Genomic DNA, 25,567 nt, shown 5'->3' with positions numbered 1-25,567 from the left:
AACATTTCCTGTCACTGTGTGTGGGAAAAATAAATATAACCTTTTTTTAATGGTTCATACTTATTTTATCAGTTACTCCTCCATCCTCCATATTATTGTCCTTTCTCAGATTTAAATTAATCTGTTGAACTTTACAAAACAATGATGTAAGTGGAAAATGGATTTATTGTGGGGTTTTTTTTTTTAATATTAAACACTTCCCCAAGTTTTTTCTGTTAAAGATACAACTAGACCAAAACGGGATTATGAGGTAGATGGAAGAGATTATCATTTTGTGACTTCAAGAGAGCAGATGGAAAAAGATATCCAAGAACATAAATTCATTGAAGCTGGTCAGTATAACAATCATCTATATGGAACAAGTGTTCAGTCTGTGCGAGAAGTAGCAGAAAAGGTAAGCATCAAACTAACCCCAGAATATAGCTTCTAATCAAATATGCCTCTGACAGTCTGAAAGAGTGGTAGGATAGATACAGCACTGATCAGTTTTATTAATGTAATGAATTTGCTTATCTAAATATTTAATTTTACATGGCCTAGGAAAGTGCATAGAAGATAAAATAGGTAGACAAAGAAAGTGAGAGAAGTTATCATTATAAGGTCATTTGCTAGAGATAGACCAATAAAGAAAGGAAGGAAGGGGAGAAAAAAGGAAGGAAGGAAATGAAGGAAAGAAAGAGAGAAAGAGAGAGGGGGAGAGAGAGAGAAGAAAGAAAGAGGGAGGAGGGAGAAATACGAAGACATTTTCTTGGTGAGGCTGAGAGGAAACAGTCGTGCATTATTGGTGGAGATGCAAACTGGTGCTGCCTTTTGGAAGGGTATTTGGCAATATCCAGCAGCTATCCTTCAACCCAGCAATCCACTTCTAGGAATTTATTCCAAAGATACCCCCAACAGTATGAAAATACATGGGCAAAAGGGCATTCATTGTAGCACTGTTTATAATTGTGAAATACTGAAAACCATCTAAATGCCCAGATAAAAGAGTGATTGAACAATTAATTTTACATTCACAAAATGAAGTTCTCTAAAACTGTTAATAAAGAAGGTATCTGAACTGATACCTCACATGCAAAAGAGTATGGTATAAAATAAGAGAAAATGGGAAAATATATATCTCTACTCAGTTGTGTGAAAATAAACACAGGAAAGGTAAATCAGAACTTGACGAGATTGGTTACCTACAGAGGAAGGGAAGTAGAAAGGATGGGGAATGTGGAATAGATTGGAAAGGATGAGGTGCGACATTTCTCTGAGCATATGTATTTGAATTATTTTAATTTTTACAAAGTATGTTAATATTTTACATATTTTTGAAACTCAAAAATAAAATCAAAGAAAGATAGGGGAAAGCAAAATGATATACAAATAGAAACTAAATAAACCTGACTATATTTCAGATATAACTATATTTCAGAATAACGTAACTGCATTGAGGAGAGAATTCCTAATCCCAGAGATTCTTTAACACAAGCTGTAAACAGAAAGATCTGTAAACAAAATCAAACTCTAATTAGTAGGTTTGTTGTGTGCAGTGTATGGGCTTGTAGTTCTGAAACTAATATATATTCTAGAGTTGATCAGGTAAACTAATATAATGACAGTAGTGAAAGCGAGGCTTGCCTGTCAGAAAAAGGGAGGAGGTAAAATGAACTCTGATAATTGGATTGGAGATCCCAGACGATTAGAGCTATGACTGTGAACCCATGAATTGTAATAGAGTAGATATAGAAATAGATGTGTATTTATATATACAGATATATATGTTTATTTGCTCTATCCACGGAGAAGACCTAAAAGTAACACTGAATAAGTAATGAGAATATCTATTGCCCAGATGTTGGCTTCTAAATATAATTCTTTATTTAAAAGATCCAGGACTCTTTAGATGAACGGCTGATTCTGGGGCCAGAACTGGAAAAGTTCAAGATGATCCTGTAAGAACATTTTGCTTCCTGAAAAATAAGGAAGCACTCAAAGAATGATGAGGATATATAAAAAGACACAGGAACCAAGCTGTAGAGTTCCCCACTGGCCAAGTCTGAGATAATTTGAATATCAAAATAAGTGATAATAACAGATTATAATACATAGAGTAAAATAAAAATCCTAGAGTCCATAATGACATAAACACAGATGGCCCCCAACTTAGCATGGTTCAACTTTACAGTGGTGTAAAAATGATGCATATTCAGTAGCAGCCATATTTGAAGTACCCATACAACCATTCTGTTTTTCACTTGTAGTACAGTATTCAGTGAATTACATGAAAAATTCAACATTTAATTATAAATTATAATTACATTTTGTCCAACTGTAGGATAAGTGTTCTGAGCATGATTAAGGTAATCTAGGCTAAGCTATGTTGTTCAGTAGGTTAGGTATATTAAACACATTTTCAGTTTACAGTACTTTAAACAAGTGATGAGTATTTTGGGATGAAACTCCCATTGTAAGTCAAAGAGCATCTGTATGTGAGTAAATAAGTGGATAGAACGGAACTATCCTTCTATCTGTGTACTAATCAAGGTAGAAGAAATGATTACATTAGAAAATCTTTTGAAAACCACATGGTAATAATTGCTTCAGGCAAAATCCATCAATGTATTCTAAAATTAGTGAAAATTTGATGAAAAATGGGGTATTTATATAGTGTCAAAGTGTCCGCCCCTAAAATACCAGTTACAGAGGCAAAAATAATAATTTTGTTAATTTTACAGTGGAGATACCTACCAGATAAAACCTTAAACAAGTGATCAAAATTAGCATCACTAATAGTGGGACAAATGGACATAATATTGCCTCCCACATGAGACTGAGAAGGACACAACTTTATGTCTGTGGTATTCCTGTCAAAGCTTTGTAACCTACCATCCGAGAGTGAGGAAACATACAAACCCAGGTTGAGGCATATTCTATGACATCAGTGTTTTTTACTCTTCAAAAATATCAAGATCAAGAAAGACAGGAACTGTGCCAGATTGACAGAGACTAAGGAGACTTTACAACTAAATATAATGTGTGACCCTGTGACCCTGAATTGGATCCTGGACCAGGAAATTTTTTTATTCTTTTCCAATAAGGAATATTAGATGGCCAGTTGGAATCAAATTATGATTATATAAGAGATGCCATTGTTTTTAAGAGATATGAGGTAAAGAAACATTATGCAATTGATTCTCAAACTATTATGTACATATATGTAAAGAGATAAAGCAAACATGGTAGAATATTAATATTTCAGTATCAACTTACTAAACTTTTTAAGCAATCATGTAAAATATATCTGGTAAAAGTAGACAATGGGTTTATGGTGTCTATTATTTACTTTATGTTTGGAGTATTTTACAGTATTAAATTTTTTATTGTAAATGTGCCCATCAAATTGAAATTATCGTGTATTGACTTGGACTCAAGTACTTAGGTTAAAAGTTGCATTATGGGGCCCAGCACAGTGGCTCACACCTGTAATCCCAGCACTTTAGGAGGCTAGGGTGGGAGGATTGTTTGAGCCCCAGGAGTTCAAGACCAACCAGCCTAGGCAACAGAGCAAGACCCTGTCTCAAATCTTAAGAAAAGGGAGGGGGGATCTCTGTTGTTCACCATTTTGAGAGATTACTGATCTATGAAAACTAGGAACTGTATTTTCTTTCCTTTTTAAATATAACATTTGTTTGAAAATGGCAAATTAATTATGCCTAATCAACCATTTCATTTACTATCTAAAGTTTGCTGAGAGAAATGACAAGTTTGCTTAAAGTGAACAAGGATCCAAACATATCATAATTTAGACTTTGTACATGTAGGAAATGTACTTTTGATATTATTGAGAATATTTGGTTCACTTTTTTTTTTTCTTTATTCCCTTTATTTTAGAGCAAACACTGTATCCTTGATGTGTCTGGAAATGCCATAAAGAGATTACAGATTGCACAACTTTACCCTATCTCCATTTTTATTAAACCTAAATCCATGGAAAATATCATGTAAGTGTAAATGCCTAAGGCATAGCCTCTGAGTACAAATTCAGTCACTGGAGGGTTTTTTACTCGCCCTGCATCTCATTTATCTATAAAATTGAAATAATAATGTGTATATTCACCTCAGATTATGTGCTAAGGATGGAATAAGCACTCTAGGTTATAAATTGTCATTGTAATCATCATCATTAATATTACTAAAGTATAAGGTAACATGTATTAGAATAGCCCCATGTGGCTAGTGGCTACTGAAGTATGCAACACAGCTCTCAGGTAACCATTAAGAGAATAAAAGAATATATAACCATTACCTAGTACTTTAGGGGGACAAAAAAATAGAATCTAAGTAAAAATTAAGAAAGAACAAATAGAAACATAGAACAGGTGAGGCAATACCATATAAATAGTAAGATGGTTTAACCTAAGGCAAATATTAGACCACTAGACTAAATGTTGCAATTAAAAGACAACGATTGTCAGAATGGATGAAGAAAAAAGTAAATTATATGTTGCTTTCATCAGACACACCTTCCTGTGGGAAGGTCGAAAGTAAGAGAATAGAAAAAGATATACCATGCTAACATTAACCAAAACAAGGCTGATTATTATATTATCGTCAAAGTATACTTTAAGGCAAGAAGTATTACTGGAGATAAAGAGTGACATTTCATAAAAGTAAAAGATTCACTCCAACAGGAAGATCTGTTTATACGTTTGTTTGCACTTAATAGCATTCTCAAAATATATAAAGTACAAATTGACAGCTGCATAGGGACAAAAAGGTAATTCCAAAATTATCAATGGGAACCTAACACATCTGTCAGGAAGCAATTAAATAAGAAAACAAAAAATCAGTGAAGATACAGAATAACACAAATTGTAAAACTTTACCTATTTGACATATGTTAAATACTCCTTTACCTAATTGACGTGTTAAATACTGCACCCAACATCTGCAAAATGCATATCAATTTCAAGTATACATGAAACAATTCCAAAACTGATCATTTGCTGGATTATAAACTTCAAATGATAGAAAACAAATATTCTCTGACGATAATGAAATTTAAATGGAAACCAATAATTAAAAGATAACTAGAAAATTCTCATATATTTGGAAATTAAGCATTATTCTTCTGAGTGAGTCAAAGAAGAAATCACAGAATAAATAAATCGATGTTTTGATCTAAATAGTAATGAATTGCCCAGTGATGAGTTTGGAGGCTGTTGTGGCTTTGTTGAAGGAATATACGTAGCTTTAAATGTTAGGAAAGAATGTTGAAAGTCAAATATTAGGAAAATTGAAAGTCTAAGATTTTGACAAATTAGAAAAATATCAGTCAGTTAAACTCAAAAAAGATAGACGGCGGGGCACAGTGGCTGGCGACTATAATCCCAGCGCTTCAGGAGGCCTCGGTGGGCAGATTGCTTAAGTTCAGGAGTTCAAGACCAGCCTGGGCAACATGGTGAGACCCTGTCTCTACTCAAAATACAAAAAAATAGCTGGGCATGGTGGTGTGCACTCAGACAGTAACTGCACTGACCGTCTGTCTGATGTTACTATTTTGGAAATCTGTTCACCATTTTGATAGGTTTGGGAACTCTAAAGTCTATTGAAGGCTTATAACTTCCAGGGGAAGGTTTGAAAGGTTAATTTCAGCTCTTAATATGTTAGCAACTACCTATTTCTCTACCCTCAGCCCCATAGCATGCAGCCATGCACACATTTTTCAAGCAGCTTGCATAGGGTTTGTGGGAGCCAGTGTGGACAATAAGGATTCTGCCCTGCAGATATCAGGGATCTTTGCTCTGATAGCTAATTACTGCTTCTGATCATAGAGGTGCAGCCATACAGCCTATGGTAAGCCATTATTGCAAACCCCCCTGCCATTGTTACAAGCCGCCCTCCACTTGAGGCTGAAGTGACTTTTAAAGATTTAAAGGGCCATTGCCTTCATTGGTGATTAGTGAGGAGAAGAAAAAAATATTAAATAAAATAAAAACAAAGAGCTAGTGCCTCCCCCCTCCTCCCCCACCACACAAACACACTCCTTTCCCCCACCCCCAGCCGACCCCCCACTTTGGGAGCCAGGTGAGGACATTCAAAAGTAACCATATACAAGGAGATGTTTTCACGTCCATGAAAATTTACAGGCTTAGAAAATACCTGTAAAGACCGTAAGTTTACACCTCAGGCCGATCCCTGGTATAGAAACACCTTTCAACAATAAACAATAAAATTCATTTTAAATAAAACAGCAAATCCTGGGAAAGGAGAATTTGATCTCCAGAGTTACCACATTGTAAAATTCAATGTGCAGTTTCCAACAAAAAAAATCACAAGGCATATAAAGAAACAGGAAAATATAGCCCATTCAAAGGAAAAATGAACTATCCCTGAGAAAGAGTTAGACTTACTAAATAATGTAAAACAAGATGCTAAATGAGCTGAAAAACATGGACAAACTTTCAAGAAAATGATAGGCCTTACACAGTGGCTCATGCCTGTAATCATGCTTCCATAATCACTTGGAAGGCAGAGGCGAGAGATTCACTTGAACTCAGGGGTTCCAGACTAGCCTGGGCAACATTGTGAGAGAGCTTGCCGATAAAGTAAACAAAAGTTAGCTGGGCACACTGGCTCTTGCCTGTAATCCCAGCACTTTGGGAGGCCAAGGCAGCCTGGGCAACATGGTGAAACCCCATCTCTACTAAAAGTACAAATATTAGTCGGGCGTGGTGGTGGGCACCTGTAATCCCAGCTACATGGGAGCCTGCGGCATGAGAATCGCTTGAACCCGGGAGGCAGACGTTGCAGTGAGCCGAGATCATACCACTACACCCCAGCCTGAGTAACAACAGCAAAACTAAAGTAAACAAAAATTAGCTGGGCATAGTGGCAAATACCTGTAGTCCCAGCTACATTTGAAACTGAGGTGGAAGGATCTCTTGAGCCTGGGAGGTCAAGGCGGCAGTGAGCCAAGATCACACCACTGCACTCCAGCTTGAGCAACAGAAGGAGACCTTGTCTCCAAAAAGATAAAGGGAAAAAAAGGATGAAAAAGATACATGAACAGAATGGAAATATCAACAAAGAAATCCAAAAAGAAACCAAAAGGAAATTCTGGAGCTGAAAATAACTGAAGTGGAAAATTCACTAGAGGGATTCAGGCAGATTTGAGCAGACAGAAGAAAGAATCAACAAATTTAACTTAAAGATAAAACAATGGTAATTATTTAGTCTGAGAAACAGAGAAATGATTGAAGAAAAGTGAACAGAACCTAAGGGACCTGTGAGACACCATCAGGTAGTCAGCATACACGTTGTGGGGGTCCTAGAAGGAGAATAGACAGAGAAAAGCAGAGAGATTTTTTGAAGAAATAATGGCCTGAAACATCCTAAATTTGATGAAAGACACAAATGTAAACATTCAAGAAAATCAATGAACTCCAAGCAGGATAAACTTAGATACCCACACTGAGGCACATTATAATCAAACTGTCAGAATACAGAGAGAATCTTGAAAGCAGCAACTTACCACATACAAGGAATTTGCCAATAAGATTATCAGTAGATTTGTTTTTTTTGTTTGTTTGTTTTTTGAGACAAAGTCTCGCTTTGTCACCCAGGCTGGAGTGCAGTGGCTTACTGCTTACACAGGTTACTGCTGCCTTAACTTCCTAGGCTCAAGCAGCCTCTCACCTCAGCCTCCCAAGTAGCTGGGGCTACAGATGTGCACCACCACACCTGGCTAATTTTTGTATTTTTTTATAGAGACAGGGTTTTGCCATGTTTCCCAGGCTAGTGTCAAACTCCTGAGCTCAAGTTTTCCACCTACCTCAGCCTTCCAAAGTTCTGGGATTACGGGTGTGAGTACAGTACCCACCATGCCCAGCTGTCAGCAAAGGATTTTTGTTGTTGTTGTTTGCTTGTTGTTTTTTTTGAGACAGGGTCTTACTCTGTCACCCAGGTTGGAGTGCAGTGGTGCAATCTCGGCTCACTGCAACCTCCGCCTCCCAGGTTCAGGTGAATCTCCTGCCTCAGCCTCCATAGCAGCTGGGATTACAGGCTCCCACCACTGCGCCTGGCTAATTTTTGTATTTTTAGTAGAGTCAGGATTTCACCATGTTGGCCAGGCTGGCCTCAGACTCCTGACCTCAGATGATCCACCTGCCTCAGTCTCCGAAAGTGCTGGGATTACAGGTGTGAGCCACCGTACCCCACCAGCAGATCTTTTATCAGAAACTTTGGAGCCTAGAAACAGTGGGTTCAAAACATTGAAGAAAAAAAGAAATTTAGCTGTCAACAAAGAATCCTGTATCTGGCAAAACTGTTCTTCAAAAATGAGGGCGAAATTAACACATGCCCAGATAAAAACTGAGAAGAGTTTATTACCTGTAGTCCTACCTTACAAGAAGTGCTGAAGAGAATTTTGTAGGGTGGGATGAAAGAAAACTAGACAGTAACTCGATAAAATATCAAAGCAAACATCATAATTAATGGCAAAATATGGAAGGCTTTCCTTTAAGTTGGGAATAAACTGTCATATACTTATCTAGCTGCAGCAATAATTATCCACTTATGACCAATCCTGTTCATCTGTCCACTCACACCCACCTCCTTACATCTTCATTGCAGATTATTTTGAAACAAGTCTCAGATGTTCATATCATTTTGTCTATGTATGTCACTGTATATTTGAAAGATAATTTTTTTAAAAAATCACTGATTATCATACTTAAAATAATAATTCTTTGATATAGTTCAAATTTTGCTGGCTATTTCTTAAATTTTGTCTATGTTTCTTCAGTTTGTTTATTGGAATAAAATTTCAAATAAGATCTGTTCATGGCAGCTGGTGAAGTTGTTTAACCTATAGCTTCTCTCTCCACATCTCTCTCTTTTATGCCCCCTTGCCCCCAAACCCCACCTCCCATTTATTTGTGATAGAAACCAGGTCATTTCTTCTACAGAGATTTTCCCAGACTGTATTTTCTGATTACCTTCTGATGGTGTTATTTATATGGACATGTGTCTCCTTATTTTCTATAAACTGATAGGTAGATCTGTAAGTCATTTTAATATGAAATTTTCATCAAAGTTAAACTGTCATAAATTAATTAATAGCTTTTTGGCTACATTGAGCCAATGCAGAACTTGTTAAAACCCTCTGGCATTCAAAGTATACAGCAGCATGTGCAGTGACTGAGTCTGGTTTTTATTTTTATTTTTATTTATTTTTGTTTTTGCACTAGACTCTCTTTCTGTCACCTAGACTGGAGTGCAGTGGCACGATCTCGGCCCACTGCAACTTCTGCCTCCCAGGATCAATCAATTTTTCTGCCTCAGCCTCCCAGGTGGCTGGGATTACAGTCGTGTGCCACTATGCCTGGCTAATCTTTATATTTTTAGTAGAGATGGGGTTTCGGTTTGTTGGCCAGGCTGGTCTTGAACTCCTAAAGTGCTGGGATTATAGGCATAAACCACCACGCCCAGCCTATTATTTTTATTTTCAAAAATCCCAGAAACAGGTCAGGCTTGGTAGCTTACACCTGTAACCCCAGCACTTTGGGAGGCCGAGGCAGGTGGATCACCTGAGGTCAGGAGTTTGGGACCAGCCCCTGCCCAACATGTTGAAACCCCATCTCTACTAAAAATATAAAAATTAGCCGGGCTTAGTGGCACACGCCTGTAATCCAGCTCCTCGTGAGGTGGAGGCAGGAGAATTACTTGAACCCAGGAGGTGGAGGTTGCAGTGAGCCAAGATCATGCGACTGCACTACAGCCTGGGCAACAAGAGCAAAACTCTGTCTAAAATTTTTTAAATTCCAGAAACAGCCAAAATGATTCAAGTTTTTAATGATGTTCATATATTTTCAACAGAATTCAACTTTTCATGATTTTCTGTTTTATGTGTCTTGTCTCCTTTGTCATTTTTTTTAAAAAGTATTATAATGTAGTACTTATCAATTTCTAAATTTATTTGCATAGGGAAATGAATAAGCGTCTAACAGAAGAACAAGCCAGAAAAACGTTTGAGAGAGCCATGAAACTGGAACAGGAGTTTACTGAACATTTCACAGGTTGGAACAATGTTGTACCAGTCCTCTTTATTATAGAATTTTGCTTTGAAGCCATGTGAACTGATCCATTCAAGTGGATTTTGAACTATGCCTACATCTACCAGTAGTAACTAGTACTGTCATTTTCAGAATAAACCCTTAAGGTCAGTGGTTTTGTCCTGTGGGAAATTCATCTAGCCTAGGCAGTGGTACTGGGGAATCCAGATTTAATGTGTTTTAGGTTATTGATTAGAACAGCAAAAAGGAATTTTCACACTTGACCAAAGAAAAATAGATTTAGATATCATTTATTCTATGAAACTCTGATTTTTCTCTTATGCTTTATAAATTTTGATCCATTTTCTCTAGCCATGTTTAGGTATTATTGGCAAAATTTGTACATATTGAAGGTGTATAATGTGATTTGATAAACATATACATTGTAAATTGATTAACACAATCAAATTAACATGTCTTTCACACAGTTACCATTTTGTGTGTGTAAGGAAGATGCTTAAGATGTACTCTTTATTAACTGCAGTCACTATGCTGTGTATTAGATCTCCAGAACTTACTCGTAACTGAAAGTCTGTACCCTTTCCCAACATCTCCCCTACTCTGTAGTCTGCAGTAGGGGAGATGCTGGTGAAAGGGTACATCACCATCCTACTCTCTGTTCTATAAGGTCTACTTCTATAGATTCCACATGTAAATGAAATGCAGTATTTCCTTTTCTGTGTGGCCTAATTCATATAGCGTAATGTCTTCCACATTCACTCATGTTGGTTGTTGCAGATGATAGGATTTCCATTTTTATGGCCTAATAGATATTCCATTGTATGTATATATACCATACACACACACACACACACACACACACACACACACACACACACGTATTTGATACATTTGTTGTATTTGTTTGTTGGTATTGTTTGTTTTTGGTTTTTTGTTCATTTTCAAGACAGGGTCTTGTTCCATTGCCCAGGCTGGAATACAGTGGCATGATCATGGCTCATTACAGTCTCAACCTCCTGGGCTCAAGCAGTTCTCCCTCTTTAGCTTCCTTAGTAGCTGGGACTACAGGGGTGCAACACCACACACTGACTGATTTTTTATTTTTGTAGACACAGGGTCTCGCCATGTTGACCAGGCTAGTCTCAAACTCCTGGGCTCAAGCAATCCTCCTTCCTCTGCCTCCCAGAGTACTTGGATTACAGGTGTGAGCCACTGCACCTGGCCTACAATATTTTCTTCATGCATTCATCTTTTGACAGACACTTAGGTTATTTTCATATCTTGGCTATTATTGATTATGTTGCAGTGAATATAGTAGTGTACATTTCTCTTCCAACATACCAATTTCTTTTCCTTTGGGTTTTTGTTGTTTGTTTGGAGACAGAGTCTCTCTCTTTTGCCCAAGCTGGAATGCAGTGGCATGATCTCGGCTTGCTGCAACCACTGCTTCCTGGGTGCAGTTGATTCTCCTGCCTCAGCCTCCCAAGTAGCTGGGACTAGAGGCACATGCCACTACACCCAGCTAATTTTTGTATTTTTAGTAGAAACGGAGTTTCACCATGTTGCCCAGGCTGGTCTCAAACTCCTGACGTCAGGTGATCCACCTGCCTTGGCCTCCTAAAGTGCTGGAATTACAGGTGTGAGCCATCGCACCCAGCCCAATTTCCTTTCCTTTGGATGTATACCCAGTAGTGGGATTGCTAGATCATATAGTAGTTCAATTTTTAATTTTTTGAGGGATGTCCACACTATTTCCTATGATGGCTTTACTAATTTATATTCCCACCATCAGTGTACAGGGTTCTCTTTTCTTCATACCATTGCCAACTTGTTATCACTTATCTTTTTGATAACAGCCATCCAAACAGGTCTAAGGTAATTATTTCATTATGGTTTGTTTGGTTGGTTGTTCGTGACAGAGTCTTGCTCTGTCACCCAGGGTGGAATGTAGTGGCATGATCTCAGCTCACCGCAACCCTGTCTCCCGGGTTCAAGCAATTCTCTTGCCTCAGCCTCCTGAATAGCTGGGATTACAGGTGTTCACCACCACACCCGGCTAATTTTTGTGTTTTTAGTAGAGAGGGTTTTGCCATGTTGGCCAAGCTGGTCTCGAACTCCTGGCCTCAAGTGAGCCACCATGCTTGGCCTCATTATGGTTTTGATTTCTATTTCCCTGATGATTAATGAGGTTGAGCCCTTTTACTGATACCTGTTGGCCATCTGTGTGTCTTCTTTGAAAAAATGTCTATTCTAGTTATTTGCCCATTTTCTAAATGGATTATTTGTTTTTTTGCTGATGAGTTCTGTTGAGTTCCCTATATATTTTGGATATTAACCCCTTATCAATTACATGGTTTGGAAATATTTTCTCCTCTTCAGTAGGTTACCTTTTCATTTTGTTGATTGTTCCTTTGCTGTGTAGAAGGTTTTTCATTTGATGTCCCACTTATTTTTATTTTGCTGCCTGTGCTTTTTTGCCTATACTTTCCAAAAAAATCAGCCAAGGCCAGTGTCAAGGAGCTTTTTTCCCTATGTTTTTTTTCAGGAGCTTTATGGTTCCTGGTTTTACATTTAAGTATTTAATCTATTTCAAGTTAATTTTTTTTTTTTTTTTTTTGAGACGGAGTTTTGCTCTTGTTACCCAGGCTGGAGTGCAATGGCGCGATCTCGGCTCACCGCAACATCCGCCTCCTGGGTTCAAGCAATTCTCCTGCCTCAGCCTCCTGAGTAGCTGGGATTACAGGCACGCACCACCATGCCCAGCTAATTTTTTGTAGTTTTAGTAGAGACGGGGTTTCACCATGTTGACCAGGATGGTCTCGATCTCTTGACCTCGTGATCCACCCGCCTCGGCCTCCCAAAGTGCTGGGATTACAAGCGTGAGCCACCACGCCCGGTCTTCAAGTTAATTTTGAATAAGATAAGGGTCCAATTTCATTCTCTTGCATGTGGATATTCAGATTTTCCAACACCATTTATTTAAGACATTAGCCTTTCTTGGCCCCTTGTCAAAGATTTGTTTCCCTTTAATCTGTTGAAATATTATTTGTTTTTTTTGTTTTTTTGAGACGGAGTTTCGCTCTTGTTACCCAGGCTGGAGTGCAATGGCGCGATCTCGGCTCACCGCAACCTCCGCCTCCCGGGTTCAGGCAATTCTCCTGCCTCAGCCTCCTGAGTCGCTGGGATTACAGGCACGCGCCACCATGCCCAGCTAATTTTTTGTAGTTTTAGTAGAGACGGGGTTTCACCATGTTGACCAGGATGGTCTCGATCTCTTGACCTCGTGATCCACCCGCCTCGGCCTCCCAAAGTGCTGGGATTACAGGCTTGAGCCACCGCGCCCGGCCGAAATATTATTTGTTTAAAAAAAAAAAAAAGTAGGTAGCGATTCCCCAATATTCTTATCTTAGTTTGTCCTTTAAATTGCTCCTCAAGTCTTTGGACATTTTTGTTGTTGCTGTTTGTTTGTTTGAAATAATATCAGCCTGTATTTGACATTCACACTGAGTATCAGTAAGGGTCATAGTTTTGTAAGCCTTTTGCTTTCTTTTTTTTTTTTTTTTTCAAACTAATTTCAGACTTAAATAGAAGTTACAAGAATAGTACAGGGAAGCCTCATGTACCCTTCATCCAAATCCTCAAGTGTTAACATTTTACCACATTTATATATTTTTTTGAAACATTTGAGAGTAAGTTTTAGGTAGATGCCCCTTTACTTCTACCTGTGTATTTTCCAAAAAAAAAAAAAAAAATTCAGTGTGTATTTTCAAAAAAAAAAACGGACATTTCCTTATATAATCATAGTTTTTATTATCAAAATCAGGAAATTTAATAATATCTATAGATCAGAAGATCTATATTATTTTACTATTATTTTATAGTATATTATTATAAAATATACTATATTATTATTTATAGTATATTATTTTACTATTATTTTATAGTATATTATTAAAATATAGATCAGAAGATCTATATTATTTTACTTATTATTTTACTATTATTTTACTATTCTTCTAATCCCTTTAGAGCAAAATGAAAAAAATGGATTCTCTGTTCCAATACAGGATCCATTTCAGGGTCACATGTTGCATTGAATTATCACATCTTTAATGTACTTTAATCTGAAATAGTTCCCAAGTCTTGTTATTCATGACCTTGACTGACATTTTTTAAGAGTAAAAACTTTGTTTTTTGTTTGTTTGTTTTGAGACAAGGTCTCTCTGTCACCCAGGCCAGGGTGTTGTAGCAGTGCAATTTCAGCTCACTGCACCCTCCACTTCCCAGGCTCAAGTGATCCTCCCACCTCAGCCTACAGAGGAGCTGGGACTATAGGCTAGAGCCACCATGCCCAGCTAATTTTTGTATTTTTTGTAGAGATGGGATTTTGCCATGTTGCCCAGGCTGATCTTGACCTCCTAGGCTCACCCAGTCTGCCCACCTTCACCTTGACTTCCCAAAGTGGTGGGATTACAGGTGTGAGCTACTGCACCTGGCCAAAGACCAGTTCTTTCATAAAATGTCCCTCCCTCAATTTGGATTTATCTGACGTGTTCTCATGATTAGATTTAGGTTATGCATTAGGGGCAGTAATAGCAATGAAGTAAAGATGTATCTTTCTGTACAAGAAGGTTTACGATATCTACTTGTGCCGTTACTTGTGGTGCTAGTTTTAATCACGTGGTTAAGGTGTCTGCAGCCTTATGCTTTACCAGTTTCTTCCTAAGGAGTATCCTGGTTTACTAGCCATTCTATTAATGAATTTTAAAAGTAAGCAGAATGTGTGTTTCCCAAGTCAATTCCTGACTAGCTCTTTTCTCCTAAAATAAATCCTTGGATGCTGTTGTCAGCCTACACTGTGAAATGCTCTGGGGTTCTGACCTGTGCTGTTGGAGTGCATCAAGATGCCAAACCCATAAACCAAGTGTTTTTGTCAAATGAACTGAGTCTTCAGGGACATTGAGGCATGTCGGTATTTAGCTCAAAAGGTAGAACTCTCACAAAACTGATACTAGCGAATATTATGTTACTTAAAATTTTTGGTTACTCAGAGCATTCTTAGCTACATATGTTATAAGCCCTTCCTGCCTACATACAACTTCTTTCTTCTGTGAACATAATCTCAGGCACCAAATAGACAGTGTTATTTAAAATCTCCCTTTGACATTTTATGCTCCAGACTATGGAAATCTACATCTATGATGTGCTTCCAAATCACTGGACATCTTTTTGTAGTTTAATAAGTAACTTACTTAACTTGCAATTCTGAATTATTTCATTTATATGTAAACTTTTTTATGAGAGACGAGGTCTGATTTTATCACCCAGGCAAATGGTACGATCCACTGGTACAGTCGTAGCTCACTGCAAATGTGAACTCCTGCGCTCAATACATCTTCCTGCTGTCTCAGCCTCCCAAGTAGCCAAAAGGACAGGCACACACCACCATGCCCAGCTAACTTTTTTTTAACACAGAGTCTCACTATGTTGCCCAGGCTGATCTCAAACTCCTGGCCTAAAGCAACCCTCCCACTTCAGCCTCCCAAAGTGCTGGGATTGCAGGCCTGAGCCACCATGCCCAACCATAAACATTTTCTTTCTTCTTAAAAAGTTTCTCGTGCTTAGTGTTGTCTAGTAATACTTTGTGTATTTTGTTTGTTCCTTTGTTTTTCTTAAATTGATCCTCGTCCCTCACAGACATCAAGGGCTTCAGCTGTTTCCAAAGACTTAGTTGTTAGTAATTGTTACTCGTTTTTTCATACATTATTTCAGGCAGCAAATAAACATTGATTGTTAAGTCTCTAACCACTAACAAGCCAGCTTATATATCTCAGTTCACCTACACTACAGTACCTGACATGCTAGCATACTGAAGAAAGTAGTGTCAATCTGTAATCAGCTGTTTTCCCCACGATCCTACCCAAAAATAAAAACGTATCCACATCATCCTCTGTGGGATTGTACCCAGTTTCCTTTTTTCTACATTTATGGAGAAATCAGGAAAGTTAAAAAAATAATTTGTTTTAAAAGAATAAAACTAATATGTGCTCAGTTGGTAAAAGAACAAAAGAAAAGGTTACCAAGTCTTGCTTTGTGATCCATTTTCAAGATAAAAATTTTATACTGTACAAATAGGAAAATTAATGAAGTGAGGTGTTTTTGGTTTTTTTTTTTTTTTTTTTTTTTTTTTTTCAGCAAACTGCATAAATGGTGATTCTTCCTGCATGAGTAACTTTTCAAAAATAATAGCTGCTACTAGTTCACCAATAATTGTAATGACAAAAATAGACAATTAACGGAGATTTCTGATTTTGTTTTTATCATTACAGCTATTGTACAGGGAGATACGCTGGAAGACATTTACAACCAAGTGAAGCAGATCATAGAGGAACAGTCTGGTTCTTACATCTGGGTTCCAGCAAAAGAAAAGTTATGAAAACTGATGTTTCTCTATTTCTCTTTTCCACAATTCCGTTTTCTTTGACATCTCTTTGCCCTTTCCTCCGGAGTCTTTCTTCAACACTTACTTCACGGTGAATTATATCCCACACGTCATGGTCTGCAGTTGCGCTTATTTTTTACATGTAGTGTCTCCTTCAAATTATATCATGTGTATTATTTAATGTCACTATTGGTTAGTGGCCATTTTTCAGAACTGAAGATGGAATGGCCTGATCAGCTATTAAGAATTTGGGGAGACGCAGAAATTGTGGTAAAATTCCTTAATGTTTAAGGGAAAGTAACTTTAAGAGATTTTCTGAAAAGCTTTATATACATTCTTTTCAAATTTCAGTACAAATGAAAAAGTGGTTTTAATCAGTGATTTTTAGTAGACTTTGAGCAACTATGCACGCTTAAGTTTAATAGCATGGTTTGGCCAATGTAGTATTCTCAAGTCCTTTTCTCAACTTCTATCATCAAAGCAGTTGTTTCATTTTAGACAAATAAGGAAGACATGTTTTTTAATTTCAAAATTAATGTCTGAGTTAACTTTCATAAGGGATTTCATTTTTCCTAAGAGTTCTTAAAGTCTTTATTATTTGAGGGTTCTTTTTTCCCAGTACATCTGCTAGGAATAATAACATGTAAATGTTTTTCATCTACTTGAGCAACACTGTCGTGTCTTACAGAAGTTGTTCATACGTAATGATCATCACATTTTCTGAATTGAGGCCATGTTCAGGTGCTAAGGAAGTTCACCTTTTACACAGAAGGTTGAGAAAATTTCCTAGATATAAATACAGACGAAACAGTGGTGATGTTGTAACCATAATGGCAATGGAAAAGGAGTCCAATTCATAGCCTAAAATGTAAAATGTATTCTTAGGAGTCAGATTTTACTGAATATTTTACCCACAATAGCTGCCTATTTTGTTATAATAAAATATATATAAATATATATATAAACCTTTCTTTAAACTCTGTAACTATGGGAATTATTGTCTTTACATAGTTGCACACACACACACATATATATATATATATTTAAAATATATTTTGTTTCTTTTACCACCTACTCCTAACTTTTTGTTTGGTTTTTAAATTAAATATTAATTGAATAGACTTATCTTCCTTAATCATGTGAACTGAAAATGGGAGCATGGCGGTCGTGAGGAGAAACATTTAGGGAAATCAGATTATAAGTAAAAGTACGGGCATATTCTCCTCTTTCCTGCAAAAGTTTTCAAATGGTTCCTGGGGTTTTTTGTTGTTATTGTTACTGTTGTCCTTGTCATCAGGTTTGATTTTGGTCCTTGCCCTTTCCTTCTAGTTCTCCTTTTATTAATAGGAAGGCAGGCAGAAGCCCCATTTATGTGTGTGTGTTCCCCTCAGACACCTTTCATCCGCTGCTCTGCAGTAGAATTGCACAGATCTTCATGGTGAGCAATTTTAGGAAATCTTAGTGAAAGGTAGAAATGATTTCAGAAATCAATTTCTCTGGTCCTTTATATTAATAATATTTGGCTTCCCATTGCTCTTTGGAGTTGTTTATTAAATACGTGTTATGACAACCTCTTCATTACAGTTTCTTAAATGAGTACTGGTTTGTAAAGAATTATCAACGTTATCCATTCCATTTATGAAGAAGAGGAGAACAGCTAATAAACTGTATTGTAAAACTCATATGTTAAATGTGTCTTGAATTTTGAAAGAAAAAATATTTTATAAGCTAACAAATTCTTGAAACAATTTGAAGCATCATGTAATTTATAAATGAATTCAGGAGCCATTAGGCAACAGAATATGTTAACACATTGAAATACACACACACAATTGCTGTTATACTAAATATTGTAGATTGTTAACCAAACATAAACATACTAGAAGAAATCTGTAAAATCTCAAGAGCTTCAGAAATTGTCTTACAAGACCACAGCATAAGCTATTTTGAAGTATTTGCCAAATAGTCACATGTCGTAAAATACCAAGCGGTTATAAAAGGATGTCATTTATGTATTAAAATCTTTGTAAGATTGTTTTCTTGATGTTCTTGATAAGTGATATTTTTGTAAGAATATATGATTGTGCAGGTTTCTAGATTGTATAGGACTATCAATAATGAAATTTATAATTGCTGAGTATTATGCAATAGCCACTTTAGTATCCTACCTCTTAATTTAAAAAGCGAGAATTAAAAAAGAAAGAGAGAGAAGGTGGTGTTATTAGCTACACTGTAAGGTTTACATTAAATTGCTTGCCCAAGATGACTTAGCTAATAATTGGCAGTGCTTAGTATTTGGATCCAAGCCTCTCTTCCCCAAGTCTACATTCTTTTCAATACACTTTGCTGCCTCATTTTTCAGTTCCTACTGTGTAAAGAACTATAACTTAAATTATCATTTTAGCAATCCTTTACAAATAAGGAGAGTCTTATATGAAAATCTTTGCCCAAAGTCATACAACCAGTAAGGACAGACCCATAGAACAAGTCACTCCCATCACAGCTGAAAAGACTGTTTGTGGGAAACAAGTCAGCCTAGGGCCTGTCACAATGTCATGCAAAGAAAGAACCCTTTAGAACCAGAAATGAAACAGTATTTGTTAGAAAGTAGTCCGTTATTGTAATGTCCAGAGGATAATACACAGTTTCAAATGTTTTGTAAAGTCTCTATTTTTAATATACCTCTTCATATTCTTAAGCTGGCAAAAAGAAAAATGTCTCTTAAATGTGGCTGGACCTATCTGGTTGCTTTGCTGTTCTATGACTACCTAGGGCTCTTAATAAATAATGGAAGCAAGCCTGCAGAGCTCATTCCAGCAAAACATACACTCTGGTTAACAAATACTTGCTAAACACTACATAGTATTTCAACTCCAAAGATGGCAATTCAGGAACTTTAGCAATGAGTAAAATTTGTTTTCTAAGATAGTAGAGCAGTTACCTTCTAAGATTCTCTGCCTTGAACACTCTTAATTTACATGTGATAAAATAGAAGCCTAAAGATCCCTGTGTCTTAAGTTACACTGCAAATCAGAGACAGAGCCAGGATTAGAACCTTTAACTCCTGACTCCTTGAAAATGGTTTTCCTACCATACAAATTCCTTTTCCTCCCATTCTAGGAGCTGGAATTTGTGGGTTATTCAGTCCCTGAAGGTTTGAATTACTTATGTTATAAATATTGGTACATTTATGATATTACAATGAAGTTGCATTTTGAAAGATACCAGGGAAAAATATGAGTGTCACTGTGCTGACCCAAGTTTAGAGCATCTGGTAGTTGAGTCTAAGATTGCATTTATCTGCCTCCAGAATTGCACAGTATACCGCTCACTGACTTTGGCAGCAGTGCACTCTGATGCGAAGAATGTGGGCTGTGGAATCAGAGCTTGATTTGAATGCCACTCTGCCACTTACATAACTTTGAGCAAGTCACATAATCCCTCTTACTGTTTACTTATCTGTAAAATGGAGATAATTTGAGAATCAGTAAGATTACAGATGAAGGGAACTAGCACGTAGAACATTCTAAAAGCTAATTCCCTTTTTCTTTGGAATCAGAAGCTTAGAATTGTTCCAGCTTCTCTTGTGAGGATTAACCTGACCCTCAATTTTGCCATATTTTAAATGGGATTTGAATGACTACCTTGCAGGAGTGTTATAAGGGCTAAAGAGTTATATACAAAACGCAGTCATACCATCTGATACTTGAAACTTAATGTGTGTTCTTCCCCTAAGTGGTGTGTTTATGATTGACCGTGGAAGACTCAGAATATTGTCTACCATTCTTCATAGGGAAATTTCCTTCGACAGAATTTAAAGTATTTACATTTCAGTCTCTATAATCATGTTTGCTGTTGTCTTCACAGGATCCCTATTGTTTGTCAAAGGTGTTGTGAGTTGTGGCCCACCATAACTCAGTCTCAAACATGGAACTGGAAAGCATCGAGGTTTCATAAGCCATCCTCCATTGTGCATGGTCCTAGACCCAGCAGTTCCTAGCAGTTCTCCAGAACATTAAGAGAGTCTCAAAACAGGCCTAAAATAATCATGTGGAAAATATTACTTAAATCACCCAGATAAAATATTTTATCTTTTATTTCATTTGACTAGAAATAGTCACTGCTTACACTTTCCACCACTGGCTCTTTCTCCACTTCACCCCAAATATGGTTACCTAAAAGATGGCAAAACAATAAATCCTAGTCTGGTAAACAGCATTATGAACAGAAATGGTGATCAGGTAACTTTTTACTGATGTGTAACATATCTGTGTAAAATGTATGGATATGCATAAGTGTACTTATACCTTAATACTTTCCAGGTATACATCACCTTATGTAATCATGAAGCAGAGCATGACTGACACCCCAGGTGAACTTCTTAGATTCTTCCTGGTCACTCCTCCCACCCCAGGGGAAGCTGCTGTTTTACATGTTTATTTTTTAATTTGTCTATAGTAAAATTCACTTTTTTTGGTGTATCATTCTAGCTTTTGTCACATGCATAGAGTCATGTAACCACCACCACAATCAAGAATACGAAAGTCCCACTATCCCAAAGAAATTCTCTGATGCCTTTCCCTATGTAGTCCATACCTCCTCCCAGCCCCAATCTGTGACAGCCACTGATCTGTCTGCAGTGCCAATACTTTTGCCTTTCCCAGAATGTCATATGGAATGAAATGGAGCATTTGGGGTGTGGCTTAGCAAAATGCGTTGGAGAGTAATCCATGTTGCTGCATGTATCTGTGCTTTTCATTGCTGAGCAGTATTCCATTTTTTGGATGTACCACAGTTTATGTGTTCACTGGTTGAAGGACTTTTGGGTTATTTCCATCCCATGATAGCTGTATATTTCTTTGCCACCCTAGACTACAGGAACAAGCGGCAGCTAGCAGGAAAGGGTTTCTGATGCTGAAAGCCATGATGGGCCCAACCCCACGCCCACTTCCATCAGTACTGTGAGCATCCACATGCTTAGGCAGTTGCACAGGAGCCTGTCATCCTGAAACAAATTGTAAAGGCAGATTGATAGATCCAGAGAGCCTGTTTACAGAAGAAATTTGCGTCTAAAGCAGGAATGACTACCAGAATGAGCACTTAAGAATTTCAAGCCCTCAGGAAAAAATACTAATGATCCAATAGCTAGGTGTGCCAGTGACTGATGCATGACTCATTACTGATGTCCTAAGTGAAATACATGTAGTCTATCTAGGACAGCAGTAAATGAGAAGAAGACTGCGAACAGGCAATTTGCAGAAGATGGGATTGTCTATTAGCCTTATAATTTAGAAAACAGTCCATGGAGACAAAACCCTGATCTTTCAAGAAAATTTTGTTGGATTTCAGATAAAGGATTGTCGTTTTTCCAAATTACTGTTTTCTTTAGGTGACAACCTCTATGCATTTTAAATATTACTGATGCAATTTATAGAAATCTAATTCTAGTGCAGCATACCTAAGGAATCCTTGATGAACCCTGGTTCCACCCATGGGCACGACACTTTCCTACATAAGGGTAGCACATGTGGCCTTGACAGTCTCCCATTTTTACCACAATATGACTGCTCACTTGGGTGTTATCAAAAAAAAAAAAAAAAATTACAGGTCCCTGCCTGAAATTGGCTCCAGATTAATCCTTAGGAAATACTGGTGTTTACCGAAAGTAGAAATAAACTACTTGTATTCTGCCTATATTTATCCCTATTTCTGCCAGCCAGCTGTTAACTACCAGTGTCATTTGCACAATTTTTAACTACAGCAGAATGAATTTCTTTATAGACAAGTCAGTGCAAAAAAACAATTAGCATGTGAAACTTGCTAATGAATTAATGATAAAATGAATTTTCTGATGGAGGAAAAGATTAGAAAGTGATGTAATCTTATCTTCTTTAGGATGTCTAAAATTGGGTACATTTACCTCACAGATGGGATAGCTAAAGACAAGACGAAGTGTATGAAAGTCCCATATGTTCCACACTACTGAGTCTCTACAAAAAGCTTTTCTAAATCGCGTGTCATCTGATCAAAAATATCTACTTCCCTAGTGGTATTTAAGACTAGAAAAGACATCTTTTGAAGATAGGTCCCTTTCTCTGAAAGTTCAGTGCTTGGTTTAGATTTAGTTTATCTTACATACCCTTACTAGGAAAAAGCTTTACTGAACTTTTAACTACTTTCCTACTCATAGCCAGTAATGGTTATACTTTATATTCTCTCGGTCACCTAAATTTTAGCTGTACTGCTTTTGACACTTCCCTTTCTTAAACATCCCATCATCACCAAACACTATTATTTTTTTCTTACTCTCATTTCCATTGTCATCACTAATCCAGGTTCTTACCCCTGACCTGTATTACTGTAGTGGCCTCTTAAATCATCTCCCAGCCTCTAATCTGCTCCCTTGCTGATCCAGCTACCCACCAGATGACTCTTCCTAAAGTGCAGCATGTATTTTCCTCTCTTCGGTGACCTTCATGTATCGTAGATCCAAATGAATGAATTCACCTGTAAAAGTATAGTTCCTGGAATGTAGTATGTAATCAGTAAGTCTTCTGCCAACACTAACCTCCCTGGCCATACCTCTTACCTACACCCTCTGCAGAGCTTGTCTTAGCTGTTTGTCAATGCAAATGCCTCCTTTGTCAACACCACCTCCCAAATGTTGTGTCCTCCCCACCCAGGTCCCCTTATCAAAGCTCTAGTTTCTTCAAAGCCACCCTAAATCCCTTCACCTGCAGAAACCTGGCCGGTTACAGCCCTTGATGCCTGAATTCCTCCAGTACTTCTTGGGTGTCCACTTAATGCTGAGAATGTGCTTTCTGTGCTGCTTTTGCCATTTTAGATGTCTCAAGATTAGGTGGCATTTTTTATTGTATTTCTTTTCCCCAGTGAAGTACCCACGGCAGATAAGGGTGCACGGCTTCTCTACTCCAGAACCTGCCGGCCTCGGTAGCATGGTTGTCTTCACTGCTGTGACTTTTTAAGGGTCTGGAAACAGCTGCCTTTTAAGTGTTGACAGTGACTTCATTTGCAAATTGGTAGACATGGGGATGGAGAAGGGCATAAAGAGGTCTGACTATAGGCCAGGCGCTGGGGCTCACACCTGTAATCCCAGCACTTTGGGAGGCCGAGGCAGATGGACAACCTGAGGTCAGGAGTTCAAGACCAGCCTGGCCAACATGGTGAAACCCTGTCTCTACTAAAAACACAAAAATTAGCTGAGTGTGGTGGCGCACACCTGTAATCCCAGCACTCAAGAGGCTGAGGCAGGAACCTGGGAGGCAGAGGTTGCAGTGAGCCGAGATCATGCCATTGCACTGCAGCCTGCACAACAAGACAAAAGCAAAACTCCATCTCAAAGAAAAAAGATCTGACTATAAATCTCTAAGCCAATTTTTTTGTTCAATTATAGTCTTTCTTTTCTGGTTCCTGTATAATAATCTCCCTTCTCGAACATGCTTTATGATTTTTATATTCCTAGTGCATATATGTTTTCTTTATAAGTCAGCTGAAGCCCTCCTTGGAAGTAGCTGCGGTATAAATAATTTCTCTGGAAGTCTTTAGTGACAAAGCCAAATACAGTATTCTTGATTTTACTTCTTCACTCTTTATCTCCTTTTACACTGGTTTCTTCTCAGATTAACTCATATTCAGTGAAGTTGATGGAGATTTATTAATGGCTTTAAAACTATATCTTCAGAGTTCACCTTGAGTCTTTATAATCTTCTACAATTAAAGTCTGAACTGCAAGTAAGTTTTTCAGGAAAAGAAAGCTTTTGTGGTTTGATAATAAACTGAGCTCGGCATTGAGAGACTTCCACTTGATTGCAGGCTGAGCTCAGTTGAAGCCTTTCCCATCCTCCTCCTCTCCCAGCCCCGGAAGAAGCATGGTTTGTTTTCCTTTCATGGTTGCCCGCTCTGTCTTGATCTTATTCTTCACATTCTGATCAAATATCTTCTGTAAAAACTTACCCTTGACGTTGAGTCCCCTGAAAACAGCCCCTCTCCCTTTTTTAGCCAGATGTCCTGAGATACTCTGTTCACTCTTCTCTTCATTTATAATAATACCATAATTATGTATTGAATACCTACTCTATTCCAGACCTGATGCTAGACACTAGGAACTGTGGCGGACAAGACACCATCCCTGCCCTCATGAGGCTCCGTTTCCTGGCCATGCCATTGAAACCTGCTCAGACAGCCCTTTGGAGCCACCATAGTCCCCAGATCCTATGGTTCTTCTCATTCTTCGCCTCAGCACCATCAGACACCAGCAATGATAGTTAATAACATCCTAAAACATAATAGTTCACACTTAGAAATCTTCCTGTATGTTCAAGCCCCGTGCTGAGCACAGAAAGGATCAAACATAGACTCTGCCTTTGAAAATCCTGCACGTACACCATCAATGTAGCCCAAATGAACAGGACTCCCCCTAAGTCTAGATTCATAGGAAAAATACTTTTCCTATAAAGGGCAGGGGGGAAGCACTTATATTCCTAAAATTTGCTCACTGTGTCTGCCATTGTTCTCAATATACAAATTCAGATTTATTAACTAGTCAGCAAGAGTGTAATACCCTTTGAAGCCACACTACTGCAAATGTTCACATTCTAATTTTCTCAGGGCACACCAGCCCTTCCAAGAGTTCCCCAGAATGAAAATTATTTGGCTTGATCTTAATCAAAGATATTGTGGACCATAGAAATAGACAAATAGCAATTATGATTTGTTGGAAAAAATATTTTTTTCCTAAGATTTTGGGTAGAGGAGTTCATCCTTTGCTGGCTCGTTAGCCAATGCCTGCTGACAGACTTCCTCAGCCTCCTGCAGAAGGCCCCTCTTTCTGAAGCTGCCTGTAGTGTATTCCCTCCATGGGAGCTACTGTTCCTCACCTCCCTGACAAGCTCAAGGCTTCTGAATCCTTGGAGAGCCAGGGCTGTGTCTTTGGCAAGAGTGGAGAAGAGTGCTTTGTATTTCACAGTATGGGGTAGGGTCAGAGAGTCCCAGGCAGAGTTGCTTAGGCCCCAGAATCTTATCAAAGTGTCAGTGACACCAGTTC

General features: G+C 37.8%; 1 protein-coding gene across 30 annotated transcripts in view; it reads left to right on the top strand.

The window, feature by feature from the left end:
- DLG1 (discs large MAGUK scaffold protein 1) overlaps positions 1-18,544 on the top strand; it is a 291,753-nt gene extending 273,209 nt beyond the window's left edge. For 24 of the 30 annotated variants that reach the window (XM_032298165.1, XM_032298168.1, XM_032298162.1 and 21 more), the window contains 4 exons: positions 222-394; positions 3,877-3,986; positions 9,973-10,064; positions 16,391-18,544. In XM_032298165.1, the coding sequence (XP_032154056.1) occupies positions 222-394; positions 3,877-3,986; positions 9,973-10,064; positions 16,391-16,497 (482 nt within the window). In that variant the 3' untranslated portion in view covers positions 16,498-18,544. The remainder of the gene's footprint in view (positions 1-221; positions 395-3,876; positions 3,987-9,972; positions 10,065-16,390) is intronic. The other 6 variants (XM_032298182.1, XM_032298181.1, XM_032298180.1 and 3 more) reach the window with 2 other exon arrangements.
- Positions 18,545-25,567: the final 7,023 nt, after the last annotated feature.

This window comes from Sapajus apella, unplaced genomic scaffold (genome assembly GCF_009761245.1).
Source record: "Sapajus apella isolate SASKATOON/1434 unplaced genomic scaffold, GSC_monkey_1.0 scaffold38, whole genome shotgun sequence".
Classification (NCBI taxonomy): Eukaryota; Metazoa; Chordata; class Mammalia; order Primates; family Cebidae; genus Sapajus; species Sapajus apella.
This window is presented reverse-complemented; position numbering and strand designations above follow the sequence as displayed.